General features: G+C 44.2%; 1 protein-coding gene across 4 annotated transcripts in view; it reads right to left on the bottom strand.

Moving 5' to 3' along the window:
- Positions 1-20,340, bottom strand: part of map3k15 (mitogen-activated protein kinase kinase kinase 15) — a 220,834-nt gene that overhangs the window by 19,813 nt on the left and 180,681 nt on the right. For 3 of the 4 annotated variants that reach the window (XM_072514132.1, XM_072514133.1, XM_072514134.1), the window contains 7 exons: positions 17,511-17,688; positions 15,767-15,941; positions 13,223-13,408; positions 5,161-5,266; positions 2,728-2,950; positions 1,706-1,818; positions 1,271-1,377 (listed from right to left, as the gene is read on the bottom strand). In XM_072514132.1, coding sequence (XP_072370233.1) covers positions 1,271-1,377; positions 1,706-1,818; positions 2,728-2,950; positions 5,161-5,266; positions 13,223-13,408; positions 15,767-15,941; positions 17,511-17,688 — 1,088 coding nt within the window. The remainder of the gene's footprint in view (positions 1-1,270; positions 1,378-1,705; positions 1,819-2,727; positions 2,951-5,160; positions 5,267-13,222; positions 13,409-15,766; positions 15,942-17,510; positions 17,689-20,340) is intronic. The other variant, XR_011948699.1, reaches the window with a different exon arrangement.

Below are 20,340 nucleotides of genomic sequence, written 5' to 3'. Positions count from 1 at the left end.
GAAAATATATCAGAGAGAGGAAGGCTAAAGAAAGAGACCGAAGAAAAGATGATGAATAGAGAGTGAGTGAGAGAGAGACTAAAGAGAGGATGGATAGAGAGAGAGATTAGAGAAGGGAATGATAGCGAGAGAGAGATGACAGAAAGAGAGAGAAGCAATAGCGAGACAAGAGAGGAGTAATAGAGAGATATACTAGAGAAGAGCGATAGAGAGAGAGATTAGAGAGAGGAGTGATAGAGAGAGGAGAGAGAGAGAGAGAGAGAGAGGAGTGATAGAGAGGAGCGATAGAGAGAGAGGAACGATAGAGAGAGAGGAATGATAGAGAGGAACAATAGGGAGACCTAGAGAGGAGCGATAGAGAGAGATGAGAGTAGGAGCAATAGAGAGAGATGAGTCAGAGGAGCGATGGAGAGTCTATAGAGAGAGGAGCGATAGAGAGACTAGACAGGAGTGATAGAGATAGAGAGAGGAGTGATAGTGAGAGAGAAGTGAGAGAGAGAGGCGTGATAGAGAAAGCAGCGATAGAGCGAGAGGAGTGATAGAGAGGAACGAGGGAGAGAGAGAGACGAGAGAGGAGCAATAGAGAGAGGGAGTAGAGAGAGGAGCTGTAGCGAGACTAGACAGGAGTGATAGAGATAGAGAGAGGAGTGATAGTGAGAGAGGAGTGATAGAGTGGAGCGATGGAGAGAGACTAGAGAGAGGAGTGATCGAGAGCGAGAGAGAGAGAGAAGTGATAGAAAAAGAAACTAGAGAGGAGAGTGATAGAGAGGAGTGAGCAAGAGAGTGAGACTAGGGAGAGGAGCAAGGGAGAGACTGGAGAGAGGTGTGATAGAGAGAGGAGTGATAGAGAGACTAGAGAGAAGAGTGATAGAGAGGCTAGACAGAGAGGTGATAAAGAGAAAGCAGCGATAGAGAGAATCGAGAGAGGACGACAGAGGGACTAGAGTGAGGACAATAGGGGGATTAGAGAGAGGACGATAGAGAGACTAGAGAGAGGTGGGATAAAGAAGGAGAGATAAGAGATAAAGTAGGGAGAGCATGAATGAAGAGTGGAACTGGAGGGGAGAAGGATAAGGAGAGCTAAGGGAGAGAAAAGGGTATATAAATTAAGAAAATCAATAAGAATAATTATTAATGGAACTATGTAGTACCTCGCTGGCCCAATTACAGGGAATATACACCAAATACAGCAATAAGTCATTCAGTAGGAGTAATCATTCACTGACAGGTAGTTGTTAATCAGTTTCATAATGGAGATCCTGCTCATTACCCTGTTTATTGTAACTGGGTCTGCTCCTTGTTCTCTCAGCCAGTAAGTGAGCTCCTGATCCACTCTGAGATGTATAGGAGACTGTGACATTGAAGGAACTGAGACACCTGGGAATGGAAGACACAAGCAATGCAATCAGTTATTCAATCCCAGCCGGGCTTTTTCAGGAGTGAGCAAGTACAAGAGTTGGAATAGATGAGGAAACTTTATTAAAAGCCAATTTTTCATGCTTTTAAACAAATGCAGAAGATGTATTTCAATGAGCAAAAGTGGTTAAACAAATTTCCAATGTGTTCAGAGAGTACAGATGAGTGTTTCATCCTGTATTACACCTTGATACGAATTGAAGGATCAATAAGGAGGAAGATAATCTACAATGGACAATTTTGAGAGCGGTGCTGGTCTTGTACATTCATTCTCAGTTTAATTAATTACCTGTAGATTTGGATTTTAACTGGAGATGGTACATGTCCCGCTGTACCTGGGCAATTGTTTGTTGAAGGAGTTTCTGATGCTCTTCTTCCTTCTGGACCAAATCTTCCAAGAGCCTACAGGGGTAGAAAAATCATTTCACAGCTCAACTAGAAATTTACATTCATGTGGTGCATTTCATAACCTCGGGGTGTTCCAGTGCGCTTTACCGTCAATAAAGTACTTTTGAAGTAGCTACTGTTGTAATGTAGGGAAGCTAGACAGCACAAACCAGCTTCATTATCAACCCTTTCAATTATGTGCAACTGAATTTTACAATTTTCCTCATTCACAGTGTCAGATGCAGAGAACATTATTCGGGAGTTTGAGTTCGCACGCAATAATTGAGTGTTCAATTGACAAGATAAACAAAAGGATGAAGTCCTGCCGACTTGGAATACTGAAATTAGGTAATAAATTTGAATTGATTCTACAGTCCCTTTGTTTATATTATTGACTTTGTAAGTGTAATGATGAGGGGACATCCTTATAATTTATTGGGGTGTGGTAAGGGGGTGTGGGCATTCAGTTGTCTGTAACCTCAACTCTCCAATGGGTGAGTCTGTATCCAAATTACATACAGGTGTCAGCCACCATTTCCAGGTACTCCCAAAGAAAATGAAATACATTTAGTGTATCATTAGCTTTCGGTGTTGGTTGAGGGATAAATAAATATGGGCCACGAGTCTGGGAGACCTCCCCTGCTCTTCTTCAAGAAAGTGCCATGGGCCTGTAACATCCATCTAAGAGAGAGTGCCTCAGTTTAACATCTCATCTGAACACCACAACATTCCCTCAGTGGAACACTGAAGTACTAGGTGGGATTTGAACTCGCAACCTTCCCAACACAGAGGCACAAGAGCTACCAGTGAGGCTGATACTGGAATTCCATGTTGTTGAGATTTTGTGGAACACTGAAGTTGTTGAAGATGACACCCAGGAATGAGTTTCTATCTCAAAACCTGAGATAGACAAATGCTCAATACCTGTTTGTTTCCAGTCTCAGGTTACCCAGCTGCACAGTCATTGGGCTCTGTAGGTGCTGGAAGTCTTGCGATGTGACTGAACTAAAGGTGCTCACTCTGGAGGTAATGGGAGGCTCCGTGTTTACAAGTTGCCCTTCCTGTTGGTACACAAGGTCTTCCACCTCATCTGTATCTTTGTCTCGCCCTTCACCCTCAGAGCCAGGGCCAAAGTGAGAACGCAACTCTAAATAAACAGCCAGATAGCCATTGCATAATTAGTACCTAACCATTAAACAATTAAACAAAAAGCTGTGGTTGCTTCCTAAAGATGTGACTTTAACATGAGCTATTGCGTATTTAATATTCTTCATGATCCTATACAAAACGTTTTTTCTAATTTGAGGTTTGGAGGAGATTGTTCGTGAGGAGTGGGGAGGCAGCTTGGATGAGGTGATATATATTAAGTCATGATTATTCAGTCACTATGCTACGGGACAGGCTTGATGGAGCAGATGTAATTTGTATGCCCGTGCTGTCAGTGATGCTAAGTGGAGTTGGATGTGGGATCTTCCCGATGCAGGAGGTTTGCCAGTTCAGAAAGGACCTACCATATTACTCGAGGCCTGCACCCCAAGAGAGATGTGGCATATCAGCTTCCAAATGTGTAGGTCAATCCAGGTAAGGGAAGCTACTTGCACTCAAGGAATAAAGGTAGTTTAACAAAAAACTGTCATCCTTATACAAGGGCCAGGATTCTACGACCCCCCGGCGGGTCGGAGAATCCCCAGGGGGAGGCGCGAATCCCGCCCTGCCGCTGGCTTCCCTATTCTCCGGCACCGTTTATCGGGAGCTGGCGGGATTCCCGTCACGCCGGTCAGAGGCTGTTGACAGCGGCCCCTCCGGCCATTCTCCGGGCCCCGATGGGCCGAGTGGCCGTCAGGTTTTGCCCAGTCCCGTCGGTGTGAAGTACTCACCTCACACACAGCGGGACCTGGCAGGTAAGTGTGCGGGGGTGGTCCTGACGTGGGGGTCGGGGGGGGGGGGGGGGGGTCGGTCGGGGGGGTCCGATCACGGGGGGTGGGGGGGAGGGGCCCCACGGTGGCCTGACCCGCGATCGGGGCCTACCAATCTACGGGTGGGCTGGTTCCGTGGGGGTCTTCTTTCCTCCTTGCTGGATCCCTGTAGGGCTCCGCCATATTGCCCGGGAGCCGGCGCGGAGAAGGGAACCATCGCGTATGCGTGGAAATACATCAGCCGGTCCGCGCATGCGCGAGATCACGCCGGTCGCTCCGCGCATGCACGAACCCGTGCTGGCCCTTCAGCGCCAGCTGGAGCTGCGGGTACCACTCCGACGTCAACCTAGCCCCCGAGAAAGTGGAGAATTCCTCACTTTCGGGGGCCTTTGACACCGGAGTGGTTGGTGCCAGTTTTCACGCCGGCGTGGAGACCTAGCCCCATTTTGGTGAATCCCGCCCAAGGTATTTGGGGGGAATTTGATGGGTGCTAGGAGTAGACATTGGACACCCCCACCCCGATTGTGGACAGTCACCAGATTTTCTGGTCACACGGAGCTAATGAGCCCTGAAGATGCACCATGAACGGCATAACCATTCATCAGCCTTGTTGTACACACTGGTGGAGTCAGCACCTGAGAGTATTGGTGGGTTCAATGTTATCTTAACTGCCATTATTGCAGCCAACCATTTGTCAAGGCCATAATTTTTAGGCCTATCATATAGAGCCAAGCAGTCATATCTTTACCAGCTAATTTCAATTATTGTTATTTTTCACTGCCAATGGGCATGGTGATTGAAGGTTTAATTAGATCTATGATTAGATTGTATACTTTTCAACTTGCTGATTTGGAGTAAAGGTCAAATAAGAAGCAAAGTTCAGCCCAAACACCCAAATAGGTTGCTTGAGATTATCAACGAGGAGTAATTTCACAGGTCACCCACTGCAGTCGCTATCTCATCACACTGATCTCTAGGAGATGCAGTTTCACCAATGGCAAGTCTCAAGATTCAAGCAACACAGGATTCAATTCCAAATCAATTCCAAGGAAGTGTCATTTTGGACCCAAAACGTTAACTCTGTTTATCTCTCTCACAGATACTGCCAGACCTGCCGAGTTTGCCAACATTTTGTTTTTGTTTCAGATTTCCGGCATCCGCAGTTGTTTACTTTTATTGCAGAAAGTGATTCCTTCAGTGTAAGGAGCAAGCCTGAACGTTACCATTGGTCTTAATATGTTGTAAATTATGTGATACATCTGTTGAATGCTGGTCTAATCAGCATGAAGTTTGAACCTAACATGGCGATTCACAGGATTTAGCAATAACTAGTCCAATTTTGTTTCTAACATTTTCTTTTAGGAACCAAAATTTTCCCAAAGAACACATTTGAGACCGAATGAAAAAGATAAGGGACACTCAGAGTTGGGAAATTGTGTACCTGGAATAAGAATGGTGACTGCAGCTTGCACTGCACGACGGATAATATTATCCATTGCAAACATCCAGTGGGGCTTGATGTGATGGTGTCGCAGAACCTTATTCACCTAAAGCATGCCAAAATAAACATTCAATAGTTATATCTCATGCAGAAGTCCTTACCCAATTGTATTATCAAAAATAAACCATCAATTCCACCAACTCCTGAAGATGAACTTAATTTACTTTTGTTTTCACAGCTCAAAGTTACTTCCTAAAGTCAGCTCAGAGCAATTTGGTTCCGATATACCCTGTAACAGTTGAGTGATAATAGATGAACCTGTAATCTGTTTTGCTAAACACAAAGTAATTGAAGTAGAATTACAGTACGAAGTCTTACAACACCAGGTTAAAGTCCAACAGGTTTGTTTTGATGTCACTAGCTTTCGGAGCGCTGCTCCTTCCTCAGGTGAATTCACCTGAGGAAGGAGCAGCGCTCCGAAAGCTAGTGACATCGAAACAAACCTGTTGGACTTTAACCTGGTGTTGTAAGACTTCGTACTGTGCTCACCCCAGTCCAACGCCGGCATCTCCACATCATGAAGTAGAATTAAACAGTAATTTACAGCACAAAAAAAGAGCACAAGTTATTCTAAGCCGGCCTCTTCCCATTCTATTTATTTCATCTCACCCTATTGAAATATTCCTATCTTGATCATGTAACGATCTAACTTCCCCTTAAATCTACTGAATGTCGAGATCAAAGGCTGATGTCCATCCAGCTTTAGTTTAACAAGGCACTATGAAATTTACTTGTTGTTCAAGTCACATAGAATCCCTAAAGCACAGAAAGAGGCCATTCAGCCCATCAAATCTGCACCGACCCTCTGAAAGAGTACCCTACCTAGGCCTAATCTCCTGCCCTATCCCCGTAACCCCACATCTTTGGATACTAAGGGGCAATTTTGCATGGCCAATCCACCTAACCTGCATATCTTTGGACCGTGGGAGGAAACTGGAGCACCAGGAGGAAACCCACGCAGACACAGGGTGAACGTGCAAACTCCACACTTTCACCCAGGGTGGAATGGAACCCGAGTCTCTGGCATTGTGAGGCAGTAGTGTTAACCACTGTAACACCCATAGTATACATTTGCACAGCACAGCTTGGCTTGTGTGCTGCAGAATTATATCACTCTGCCAATGTAATGGTATCTCATTCAATCGTCTTCAGATAATTATTAAATTGAACTATTCAGACTCAGGCGGAGAATGGCACCCGACACCGAAATCGGGGCAGGCGCCGGTTTGCCTCTGGTTCGCCATGCTCCGCCCCCTCCAAATCGGAGTCACCAGGACATGTGCCGCACGCAGTCGCAACGCCGTTGGCGTGTCATCAGCCAGCCCACCCGCGATGCTCCGCCTCCAATGGGCCAAGTTCACAACAGTGCGGGCAACGTGTGGTCCCAGCGGTCGGGAACCTGGCGTGCCAGCTGCGGACAGTGTCCAGCACCGGCACACTCAGCGGGATTCGTGCTGCTGGCTGGGGGGCTTCTGCTGGGGCAGGGTGGAGTGGTGGGGTGGTGGCCAGCGGGTGGGCTGTGTGGTCGGGGTGGGCGGGTATGCGGTCCAGCATGGCCGGTGCCATGTTTTCCGGCATGACCGGTGCATGTGTGGGGGGTGTAGGCGTTCGCGACTGCAGCTTGTCAGCCCTGTGCATGCGCAGCCTGGGTCCCGGCGATTTTCCGCGCGATCCGCGGGTGTTCCATGTGGCGCCGGTGCTAGCCCTTCACCAGTACCGGAATCGGAGGGTTTCACGCCGAATTTCTCATTGTGGAACACCATTGATTCTCCGTTGGTGCTGGCACTTAGTCTCAGAAACGGAGAATCCAGCCCAATATTCTTGGAAGTTTTGATTAAGTTTTAACAGCATCATTTAGGAACACAAACCAGTAATCATAGAATTTACAGTGCAGAAGGAGGCCATTTGGCCCATCGAGTCTGCACCGGCCCTTGGAAATAGTGGCAACCCCACCTAACCTTTTTGACACTAAAGAGCAATTTAGCGTGGCCAATCCACCTAACCTGCACATCTTTGAACTGTGGGAGGAAACTGAAGCACCCGGAGGAAACCCACGCACACACAGGGAGAATGAGACAGTCACCCGAGGCTGGAATTGAACCTGGGATGGTAGAACTGTGAGGCAGCAGTGCTACCACTGTGCCATGGTGCTGCCCTAGATTAATAAATTAATGCAGGGTTATTTCCTTACCAGTGAAGTTATTGAAACCTTTATACAGTGTAATTGTTGAAATGCTGATCAAAGATGCCACAAGACTTCATTGTCACATTATTGCTCCAGTCAGCTTCATGTCCACTGTCACTTTTTCATGTGGACTGGTCTTACAGCACAGAGCTGTGCCAGCAAAATGGAGGAGCTAGCCAATTAGCCTGCTCTTTCCCCATCGCCCTTCAATGTCTCCTCTTCATGTATCTGCCCAATTCCGTCTTGAAAGTTATTATTCAATCTGCTTTCAGGTTTTCCTTATAGAAAATGAAGTTTTACCATATCCAGTCGTAACATTTCAAGGTATTTATGCCTCCATTTTCCAGCTGGAGATAGATAGGTTTAATCTTCTTGCTGTAACGCCTATTTTTGTTCAATTGGTAAATGAGATGTGGGCTTCGCCGGGTAGGTCAGCATTTTTATTGCCCATCCCGAATTGCCTTTCAGAAGATGGTGGTGAGCCACTTTCCTGAACCGCTGCAATGTTGTAGGTGCACCCACAGTGCTGTTAGGAAGGGAGTTCCAGGATATTGACCCAGAAACAATGAAGGAACGGCAATATGTTTCCAAGTCAGGATGGTGAGTGATTTAGGGTAAGGAGAGGTGGATCTAATATAAATGTTCAACGATTTGAAAGATTCTGAAAGGGCAAGTAGTGGACGATTATATCCATTTGTGAATAAATCAGTAACGAGAGTATATAAAGTTGAAACCACGAAATTTAGAAGAAATCTAAAGTCGCACTTTGTGAAACACATGAAGAGAAAAAATATAACAGTGTGGAGAAGGAACCAGTAACCCTAGAAACAATATATTCACATTGAATTGTCAAGAATCAAGAGTTTATGCAGAATTTACTCTGGGAGAGGACTTCAATGTCTATCACCAAGAGTGGCTCGGTAGCACCACAAGTGTCGAGCCCTAAAGGACATAGCTGCTAGACTAGGACTGCGACAGGTGGTGAGGGAACCAACAAGAAGGAAAAAACATACTTGCCCTCATCCTCACCAACCTGCCTGCTGCAAATGCATCAGCCCATGACAGTATCAATAGGAGTGACCACCGCACAGTCCTTGTGGCAATAACGTCTTCACATTGAAGATACTTTCCATCGTGTTGTGTAACACTACCATCGCGCTAAATGGGATAGATTTCATACAGGTCTAGCAACTCAGGATGGGACAATCATAAGGGGCTGTGGGCCATCAGCAGGAATAGGATTGCACTCAATCAGTAGCAATCTTATGGCCCAGCATATGCCCCACACAACCATTACCACCAGGCCAGGGATCAACCCTGGTTCAATGACAAGTGCAGGAGGGCATGCCAGGAGCAACACAAGGCATAGGTAAAATTGAGGTGTCAATCTTGGGAAGCTACAATACAGGACTACTTATGTGCCAAACAACCAACGGATCAGATCTAAGCTCTGCAGTCTTGTCACATTCAGCCAGGAATGGTGGCGGACAATTAAAGAGCTAACTGGAGGAGGAGGCTCCACAAACATTCCAATGGTGGGAAGTCCAGCATGTGCAAAAGACATGGCTGAAGCATGTGCAACAATCTTCAGCCAGAAATGCCGAGTGGATAGAACAAAGAACAAAGAAAAGTACAGCACAGGAACAGGCCCTTCGGCCCTCCAAGCCTGCGCCGACCATGCTGCCCGTCTAAACTAAAATCTTCTACACAAAGAACAAAGAAAAGTACAGCACAGGAATCAGCCATCGTGGCCTCCTGCAGAGGTCCACAGCATCACAAGTGCCAGTCTTCAGCCAATTCGATTCACTACACATGATGGATATCAAGAAATGGCTGAAGGCACTGGATACTGCAAAGGCTATGGGCCTTCATAATATTCCAGCAATAGTATCAAAAGTTTTTATTCCAGAACATGCTGCTCCCCTAGCCAAGCTGTGCCAGTTTAGCTATGGCACTGGCATCTATGGGGGAATTGTGACATTATGATAAATGAACAGAACTGTACATTATGTCCAAATCAACCACTAGAGGGAGCTAGATGTAGAACTATATAAAGTATAGATGCTAAGCCTTGTGGGTGAGAGGTTGAGGATAAAGGTAGAAGACAGACTGTAGGAAAGTTCCTTTTGAGGGAACTCCTCCCCTTTGAGACTCCTTCAGCAGCACCTTCCAAACCCACGACCACTACCGTCTCAGACAATGGCAGCAGACACATGGGAACCCCACCACCTGGAGGTTCCCCTCCAAGTCATTCACCATCCTGACTTGGAAATATAGCGCTGTTCCTTCACTGTCACTGGGTAGGTCCCTTACAGTCCTAAACAGGAGAATTTATAATAGAGAAATTAAGGAAATTAAACCAGCAATTAAGCAACAACTTTAGGTCTGTCATCATGGAGGGAGACACAAATAACTTCCCAGGAGTGCTAAGGAACTAAGGATCTAGTGAGAAGTGGGAATTGAAGGAAATAAGTATTACTAAAAAAATTGTACTGGCGAAATAAATGGGACTGAAAGGCGATAAACTCCCCTGGGCCTGATAATCTACATCCCAGAGCACTAAAGGAGATGACCATAGTAATATTGAATACGTTGGCTGTCATCTTCCAAAATTCTGTAGATCCTGCAGCAAAAGTGTTTTACTGCTGTTGTACAGGGCCTTGGTGATACCATACCTAGAGTATTGTGTGCAGTTTGGTCTCTGTATCTAAGGAAGGATAAACTTGCTATAGAAGGAGTGCAGAGAAGGTTTGCCAGGCTGATTCCTGGGATGGGAGGATTAACGTATGAGGAGATTGGGTCGACTGGCGCTGTACCCACTTGAATTTAGAAGAATGAGAGGGGATCTAATTGAAATTTTAAAATTCTGACAGTGCTGGAAAGACTGGATACTGTATCCTTTGGCTGGGAGGTCTAGAACAAGGGTCACAGTCTCAGAATACGGGGTAGGCCATTGAGGACTGAGATAAGGAGAAAATGCTTCACTCAGAGGGTGGTGAACCTGTGGAATTCTCCACCACGGAAGTCTGCGGAGGCCAAGTCACTGAATATATTTAAGAAATAAATAGATAGATTTCTAGGATAGAGAATCAGTCATGATCACTTTAAATAGCAGAGCAGGCGCAAAAGGCCAAAGGACCTCCTCATGTTCCTAGTTTCGATGTTGCTATTGATAAAAATGAATGAATTTTTTTAAGTCGGCCGATCAGCATCGATTGAGAGAAAGGGCAGCTGAAATTTTCAAGGGTAACCCTTTGACAATGCCGGCAAATGGTTATACCTGAAATGTTAACCTGCTTTTTTTGAAACCAGATGCTGAATGACTCATTGGATAATTACATTACTGCATTTTCTGTTTTTGGTGCAGTTTTTTAACATTTGCATTTATTCCTGCATTTTATTCAGACTATTGCACTCTTTATGTTTATAATTATAATAAACTCTTCTATTCACCCTTTCAGTTCCATTAATCAATTTAAAATCTCCCCTTTTGCACTGCAGCTCACAGAAAATCTTTGCTACCTTTTTCTCTTTGAAGCTCACCTTTTTAGCCTCTTCTCCACAGCTTCCACTATTCTGTCTCTATCTGCCAAATGAAACTCTGCTGCCTTTCCAGCTTTCTTCCCCATCTCCTAGCTTTTCATCTGCAGTTCTGCTTGAGCTTCCTCCTTCCTTCATCTACTTCACTGCTTGTTCAATGTCCTCCACAATGGATCAGTTCTGGGACCTCTGATCTTTGTAATGGAAGAAAACGTCTGATTAGCAAGTTTGCGGATGATACTAACATTGCAGGAGTTGCGGACAGTGATGAAGATTGTCAGAGAATACAACAGGATATAGATAGGCTGCAAAATTGGGCAGAGAAATGGTAGATGGAATTTAATCCGGAAAAATGCGAGGTGATACATTTTAGTAGATCCAATTCAGGTGGAGCTATAAAATAAATGGCAGGACCATCAGGAGCACAGAACCACAGAGAGATCTGGGCGTGCAGGTCCACAGATCCTCAAAAGTGGCAGCACAGTTTAAAATGGTGGTAAAGAAAGCATATGGCATGCTTGCCTTTGAAGGACGGGGTATTGAGTATAAAAGCTCAAAAATTATGTCACAATTATATAGAACGTTGGTTAGGCCACATTTGGAATACTGTGTCCAATTCTAGTCACCGCACTGCCAGAAGGACGTGGAGGCTTTGGAGAGAGTACAGAAAAAATTGACCAGGATGTTGCCTGGTATGGAGGGTATTAGCTATGAGGAGGAATTGAATAAACTGGGATTGTTCTCCCTAGGGAGACAAAGGCTGAGGGACGACCTGACAGAAGTTTATAAAATTATGAGGGGTATAGAGAGAGTGAACCGTTGGAAGCTTTTTCCCAGGGTGGAAATGACAATTACAAGGGGGCACAGGATCAAGGTCAGGGGGGAAAGGTTCAGTGGAGATGTGCGGAGGAAGTTTTTTTACACAGAGGGTGGTGGTGGCCTGGAATGCACTGCCAAGTGAGGTGGTTGAGGCAGATAGTTAGCGACCTTTAAGACTTAGCTGGATAGGCACATGAACAGACGGGGTATAGAAGGATACAGGCGGTTGGTCTAGATAGGACACATGATCGGCGCAGGCTTGGAGGGCCGAAGGGCCTGTTCCTGCACTGTATTGATCTTTGTTTTTCGTTCTTTGTTCTTCCTCCACCGCTTTTGCTAACTTGGTCGACTCCCCAATTGGCACTGTTACATTTTTAGTTGCAATGTAAGCCACAGTTGGAAATCTATCTCCTAAATCAGAAATTGGTCTCTGCTGCAGATATGCTTCTATTCTTCCTTCACATCATTATGTATCGTTCCCACCCTTTTTTGGCCCAAAATATATAAAGTTCATTCTTTCTTAGACCAAGTTATTTTCTTTGTCTCTTTTATTTCTGTGGGTTTTATTCACCAAAGTTCTTGCCTCTCAGATCTCACCTCACTTGATTCCTTTTTCTGAGATTTTTCACATCTCGCTTTGTTTTCGGTTCTTTTTCACAGTTTTGACCATCCACCCTTTGTTTCTTTTACTTCCTTTATTGAGAGACTACTCCTACTTTGTTTTCATAGAATTCCTACAGTGCAGAAAGAGGCTATTCGGCCCATCTACTCTGCACTGATCCTCTGAAAGAACACCGTACCTGGGCCAATCCCCCTCCCTACCCCCATAACTTCACCTAGGGACAATTTAGCATGGCCAATCCACCTAACCTGCACATCTTTGAACTGTGGGAGGAACCCGGAGGAAGCCCACCCAGACACGGGAAGAAAGTGAAAACTCCACACAGACATCATCCAAGGTGGGAATCACAAACTCTTAACGTGCTGTATAATCTCCATTCATCTCCTTATTTGACCAGGTCAATGAGGAATAGTGAAAATCACCCACTTATTGGCAACTTGAATGGAACATAGAATTCCTACAGTGCAGAAGGAGTCCATTCGGCCCATCAAGTCGGCACCGACTCTCTGAAAGACCATCCTACCTAGGCCCACTCCCCCATCCTATCCCCGTAACCCCATCTAACCTGCACATGGAATGGGAGCTGCTTTGCTGGATTTTCAGTGAATCAAAATACTTTCCCTGCCTCAGTTACAGTTCAAATACAAAGTTCATGTCCAATTTCAGTGAATGCATTTCAGTTGGATGTGAGGCTCTCCACTCTCATCATTACTTAATCAATTAAAGCTTTCAGTTAACTCCATGTGATGAGCACCTCAAATGGATATCTCGCGTTGGCCACGAGTGAAACAAATTGAACCTTAGTGTTTACATTGTTCTGTTGTCTGCGGACTTACCGCATCCTGGAACCCAAACAAAACCAATTGAAACTGGTTTATGGAGATACTATCAAAATCCAAGTCCAGTTTGAGTTTGGAGATGGTGTTGGCCATCACTCTCCGCTCCGGGGAATGAACAAAATCCCGCAAAATACCAATAATCTGCTTCATGTGGTCAACTGACAACTTAAGGTCCTCATGTCCCTAAAAAACAAAAACATCCAATTATTATTTCTATCTGGAAAACTGATGGGTATGACTGTGAACTTAACGTGGAGAACAACTAACAATTCTGTCATTGAGGAAAATGTTAAGAGTTCATTATAAAGGATGTAATAGCAAAGCATTTGGAAATGCATAATATAATCAAGCAGAGTCAGCATGGCTTCATGAATCATGCCTGAAAAATGTATTATTTATTTTTAAGAGGTGGTAATAAGCAGGGTAGATGAAGGTGTACCAATAGATGTAATATACTTGGATTTCAAAAAAGTGTTCAAAAAGGTACCACACAAAAAGCTACTTAATAAGAGCCCACTAAGTGGGGGGTAATATGTGTGAGCATGGATAGAGAATTGACTAACTGATAGAAGACAGAGAATTGGGATATGAGGAGCATTTTCAGGATGGCAACCTGCAGTGGAGTGTCACAGGGATCGGTGCTGGGCCACAATTTTTCACAACATGTATTAATGATTTGGATGCGGTAAGTAAATGAACTATTGCCAGGTTTGAGGATCATAGAATCATAGAATTTACAGTGCAGAAGGAGGCCATTCGGCCCATCAAGTCTGCACTGGCTCTTGGAAAGAGCCCCCTATTTAAGCCCACACCTCCACCCAAACCCTGTAACCCAGTAACCCCACCAAACCTAAGGGCAATTTAGCATGGCCAATCCACCTAACCTGCGCATGTTTGGACTGTGGGGGGAAACTGGACCACCCGAAGGAAACCCATGGGAATAACATGTAGACTCCGCACAAACAGTGACCCAAGCCGGGAATCGAACCTGGGACCCTGGAGCTGTGAAGCAACTGTGCTAACCGCTATGCTACCATGCCACTCCAGGATGACACAAAAATAGATGGGAAGGCAAATGGTTAGTCGAACACAAGGTGACTACAGAGGGATATAGACAGGTTAGATGAGTGGGCAAAAGCTTGGCAGATGGAACATGGGTAGACACCTAGACAATGTTTCCTCTTGTGGGAGAGTGTAGGGACAGAGGGCATAAACTCAGAGTAAGGGGTCGCCCATTTGAGACAGAGATGAGAAGGAATTTATTCTCTCAGAAGGTTGTGAATCTGTGGAATTCTTTACCGCTAAGGGTTGTAGAAGCTGGGTCATTAAGTGTGTTCAAGGTTGAAATAGACAGATTTTTGATCAGTAAGGGAATCAAGGGTTATGGAGATAAGATGGAAAAGTGGAGTTGAGGATTACCAGATCAGCCATCAATGGATGGTGGGGAAGCAGATTAGACACTGATCTCACATTTCTTAAAGTTTTGTCCAAATTCAACATAAACAAGAGTCCAGGCAGTCTGAACCAATACAAGACTGAAGAAGGATCATTTAGACGTAAAATGTTAACTTTGTTTCTCTCCACAGATGCTGCTAGACCTGCTGAGTTTATCTAGTATTTTCTGTTTTTTTCATGTTTCCAGCATTCGCAATATTTTGCTTTTATCAACTAAGATGCTACTGGTTGTGAGTCTGCAGTACACAATCTACCCAAATTATTATTTGTACATGGAACGGGTGCAGCGGGAAATAAAACAAAGAGTGAGATCTTCCGGCTATTCCAGCCCGGCCTGGGGCTGGTTTAGCACAGTGGGTTAAACAGCTGGCTTGTAATGCAGAACAATGCCAGCAGCGCGGGTTCAATTCCCGTACCGGCCTCCCCGAACAGGCGCCGGAATGTGGCGTCTAGGGGCTTTTCACAGTAACTTCATTGAAGCCTACTTGTGACAAAAAGTGATTATTATTATTATTATTATTATTCATGTCAGTGGGAACTTCCGGTCCCGCCATGGCACAACCCGCTGTGGGTTTCCCAGCAGACTGGGATTGATTCAATGGGAAATGCATTGAATTCCTAGAAGATCCCACTTCCCGCTGTCGAGAAACATGCCGCGGCAGGCCAGAGAATTTCACCCAAAATGTGTTGCTGTTCTCCAGAAACTAAGGGAAGGCACAATGTTAGGGATCATTATTAGGGAAGCTTTGCTATACATCTAACCAGCATGTTTCCGATTTGGAAAAGCTTGATTCAGGTACCGGGTAGGCCAAAAGGGAAAAGTGCGTCAATCTTCAGCACTGATATTACTCAAGGTGATCAGCATAATTTATATTAAGGAAAGAGTAAATAGATCCTGACCATTTGCTTTAACTGGTTCACATTAGGGCTGGTGGCTCTTTACAGCAATGATTTCTGAACTTTAGCGAAATAGGCAAAAGGTATTTCATGCAATCTTCATAGGGGAAGTTATTCATTGCGCATCATGTGTAACACTAGTGGAAATCCATTTATACCTCCTCAAGAAGTGTGGAAGAGCCTACTTACCTGTATCAGACTTTCCAGCAGGTTGGAAACAACCTGATCTTGGTCCATCTTCAAGATTTTATAGAGAATGGATCTGCGCTCGCTGTCTTTCTTCAACAGGAAGAGGTCTGTGTCTTTCTCATCGGAAGAAACTGGGCTGCTTCGATCGTCAGTGGATGAAGACACATCAGGGATACTGTGTTAGTGAACAATAGGGGGATTAGAGCGAGCAATTTGAAAAATTATGGTACATTTTAGAAATATTGTCGTCGCTTAATTCTGAATTTTGCAGATTTGATTGTGACTGATGACATAGCCACTGATGATGGATCTGCATGTATCCATTCGCAAATAGAGGTTCTGTCAAAGATAAGCACATCAACAGAAACAATGCATATTTATACAGCACCGTTAACATAGCAAAAGGTCCCAAGGTGCTTCACAGGTGAGAAATCAGGTAAAAACTGACACTGAGCCAAAGATGGCAGACATCTGAACAGCTGGTCAAAGGTTTGGTCAGAGAGGTAGGTTTTAAGATGCATCTTAAAGGTAGAGAGAGATAGCGAGATGAAGAGATTTGAGGAGAGAATTCCAGAACTAAGGGCCTAGATAGCTGAAAGCACAGCCAGCAACGTTGGAGCAAAGAAAGTGGGAAATGGACAAGAGGCCGGAGTTGGCAAATTATATAGTGTATCACTGGATGACCATAAAAAAACAACTTCATTCTCATCAGAACCTGCAGGAAAGTGGCAGTAATAAATTCTTGGCAATGTTCACAAACCAGACAATTTTGCCAGTAACTCATTACACAATCGTGAACATATACACAGGGGTAAGCTGTACAACTCCTCGAGCCTGCTATTAAATTGAGGTCAGTGTATCAATTTCAAAAATGATAGACACCATCTGTCATTTAGCAACAAAATAAAATTGTGGGCTTCTTGAACACAACATGTATGTTTTACTGCTCTATTGTGATTCTGGTCATGCACTATTTCAATGTGTTTTTTTTTTAAACTCTGCATGAGAACTCTGCAGCATGAATAGAATATTAATAGAAATCTAAATATTTCTATGCAACAGGCATATGAAAGTAACTGACGCAAGACAACAGGCTGCTTTGAATCATTTTAAAGAGCACAATTCATACAACGACCTGACTGGCTTACTCTTACAACGAAGGGTCTTCAGTCAGAACTGTCTGTTTTAATGTAAAAGGGAGTTTATCGTTTCTCAGGAATGGGTGCGTCGTCTCATTTTAATACTGTATTCAACTGCTCTTAATATAAAATACAACTGGCAGATGAAGAATTTTGGCTCTGTATATGTACCCCGTACATAACAACAACACAAATTAATTGATGAAGGGAATGAATAAAATCACCAAACCATAAAATTACACAGGATCCAGAATACATAGAATAGATATACTTGGTGGGAGGGATTTTCCAGCCCTTCCCACTGGAGGGATCTTCGTGTCCCACTGAAGGTGACCCCCACCCCACCCCCGCGGTGGGTTCACCAGTGGCGGTACAGACGAGCACACAAAACGATTTTAAATACCGCCGGCGGTCAATGGTGATCTGACTCTGCCACCGGAAAACATGCGTGTGGGGTGATGGGGGGGCTTGAAAATTGCACCCATTTTCTGTCCTCTACCTATAAATTACGTAAAATATTCCACTTTGTCACAGCGAGGCTCTTCAGCGGGACAAGAAGAGGGATGCTTTTAGACAGAAAATAAAACATTTTGCTTTTTCTTTACCTCAGTAAAGGAGACTCAGCAACTGTGATCAGATTTTCTGAATTTGATTGCCCATTTCTCTCGAAGAACACATCATGCTTCAAATCCAAATCAGGTGACGATAATCCATGATCCCTTCCGTTTCCGCCCAGGTTTTCACTCTGGACCATGATAGGAAGAGATGTACTTGAACTGTACTCTAGACAGCAAATATCAGAAACAAAAAATGACCTTTTTTCTGTCAAACTGTTGAATTTATTTAAGGCACTTTTATTTTGCTGGCTGAGTGTAGATTGGACAATCAGGTGCAAAGGTCAGTATTCCTGACTCCCAGTACTCAGGATGTCTATGTTGCAGGGCACTCAAAATTAAGGCCATTAATCTTAATTGATGGAAGATCAAGAATGCATTGAATCATGTGCAGGGACTTCCATGTCCAATTCGAGGAACTTCACCCTAATCAAGTGAGACTTTCTGCTGAAAGTGAAGTCTCATGATTGTGGGACTTCAGATTTATTTTTATTATTTTTGTACATTTGAGTTTGTCTTGTAAAGTGATTTTCCAACCTCACACAATCAATCTTGCAAGTCGGAAGCACCCATTGGATAAACATACACATGCTGTACATCATTTTTAGGCACCCTCATTTCTGAATGCATCACCAGTGGCCATCTCCTGGAAGCATGAGGACAGAAAATTGTCTATTTTTTTGTTCTTTTAATCTTTTTCTAGTATTCAGCAAGATGGTGGAAATCAGTACTAGGGAATTCAATACTTCCTTATTTTGACTAAATACTCAAGTACAGCCCTTTCATACGTCACATATCAATGCATACTTAGGTAGTACTCCAAATACTCAATTGGCTTCTCACACCAATGTATGGACTGGTCAAAGTGAGCATCTTAGCACTTCCCACATGTCTGCACCATTGCCCCAATGCATGCAAGGCCTGTAACCTGCACTGCCTTCAGGATCACTGTTCCATTTTCTTACGACTGAAAGGTGTTAATGGATTTCCTTCACTTGCTGTTCCTCAAATTGGAAATTCATGTTAGAACAGGGTCCCCTGAAGGACAGAGCCTTGATAAATGTTGCAAAATATCAGATGTGAACCTGCAAAGCACCCTGTGGTGATGTGCATCATTGTAAATACATGTAAGCTAAACAGACACTAGAGGGAGCACCAGAAACATCACACACACACATTCAAACAATAGATAAGTTAGATAGGAGGCGACAAATGGACATTCACGATACACAAGGAGGTGACACGACAACAGGGGGGCATTACACCAACCCAAACATAAAGGACACCACACAGATGATCAGCCCCTTCGGCCAGTGGAGACAGTCAGTGAGGAGAGGCACAGGGTTGATTCATTATCACACCCAACACGTGGAAGACAGCAGCTGGTTAGTCAGTTTAGGTAGCTACAATAGGATTAGCAGTAGTGTCGAACTCAAGTTATAAAAATGTACATAGTGTAAATAAATGAGTTGAAGTTATTTACATGTCTCGACCTTCCTTGACAAATGCAACACAAGGAAGCCACTTATGTTACAAAGGAAACATAACAAAACACAACCATCAACTATTGACAAGGAATCAAGTCTGGCCTTGTCATTATCAAACATCCACAAATGTTACTCCTACCAGGCATCACAAGATTATGAGGAGGATGAAAGCTGATCGGACTTCTCCTTCTGGATGTAGCCCTGGCTGAGATTAGTTACCTCAGGACCTAACATGGAGCTTTGCACATCGAAATGATTCAGGGCAACATCATCAATGTATATTTGCCACTAAACCATTGGGGGTGGTAACTGCTCTTCCAATTATTAGTGAATATTAAATAGACTGGGTTCGATTCCTGCTTGGGTCACTGGCTGTGCAGAGTCTGCTCGTTCTCCCCGTGTCGGAGTGGGTTTCCTCTGGGTGCCCCAGTTTCCTCCCACAAGTCCCGAAAGACATGCTTATAGAATCATAGAATTTACAGTGCAGAAGGAGGCCATTCGGCCCATCGAGTCTGCACCGGCCCTTGTAAAGAGCATCCAACTTAAGCCCATGCCACCACCCTATCACCGTAACCCAGTAACACCACCTAACCTTTTGGAAACTAAAGGGCAATTTAGCATGGCCAATCCACCTAACATGCACATCTTTGGACATTGGGAGGAAACCGGGACACTCGGAGGAAAGCCACGCAGACACGGGGAGAAAGTGCAAACTCCACACAGTCACCCGATGCCGGAATTGAATCTGGGACCCTGGATCTGTGAGGCAGCACTGCTAATCACCATGCCACCATGCCACCATGCCACTGTGCTTGTTAGGTGAATTAGACATTCTGAATTCTCCCTCTGTGTATTCGAACAGGCGCCGGAGTGTGGCAACTAGGGATTTTCACAGTAACTTCATTGCTAATGTAAGACTACTTGTGACACTAATAAAGATTGTAAAGATGTGGGAATCCATGAGTAAATGCATCCACTTTTTCACCTCAGCTACCAGAACAGTCTGCTTCTATTTAACCTCTCCCATCCTTTCATAATTTTAACATTTCCAGCATATTGCCCCATTGCCTACAAACCTCTAATGATAAAATACACAATTTTGTTCTATTTATATATTGCAATATCAGGCAGTGGCCTGGCAAATATGCATGTGACCCTCTCTAAAGCCACATTGCCCTTTACATAGTTTGGAGGCCAATACCACATAGAGTGCACTAACTGAGATCTTATTAATGTTTTCTTGATTCATTTTAATCTCTAGGCTTTCATATTATATTTCTTTGCTTTCATCTAAAATTCCATTATTTTTTTTATCAAACAGCTTTCTCAACCAG

Source organism: Scyliorhinus torazame, chromosome 8 (assembly GCF_047496885.1).
Source record: "Scyliorhinus torazame isolate Kashiwa2021f chromosome 8, sScyTor2.1, whole genome shotgun sequence".
In the NCBI taxonomy this organism is placed as follows: domain Eukaryota; kingdom Metazoa; phylum Chordata; class Chondrichthyes; order Carcharhiniformes; family Scyliorhinidae; genus Scyliorhinus; species Scyliorhinus torazame.
The sequence above is the reverse complement of the archived record's forward strand: the minus strand, read 5'-3'. Positions and strand labels throughout refer to the sequence as shown.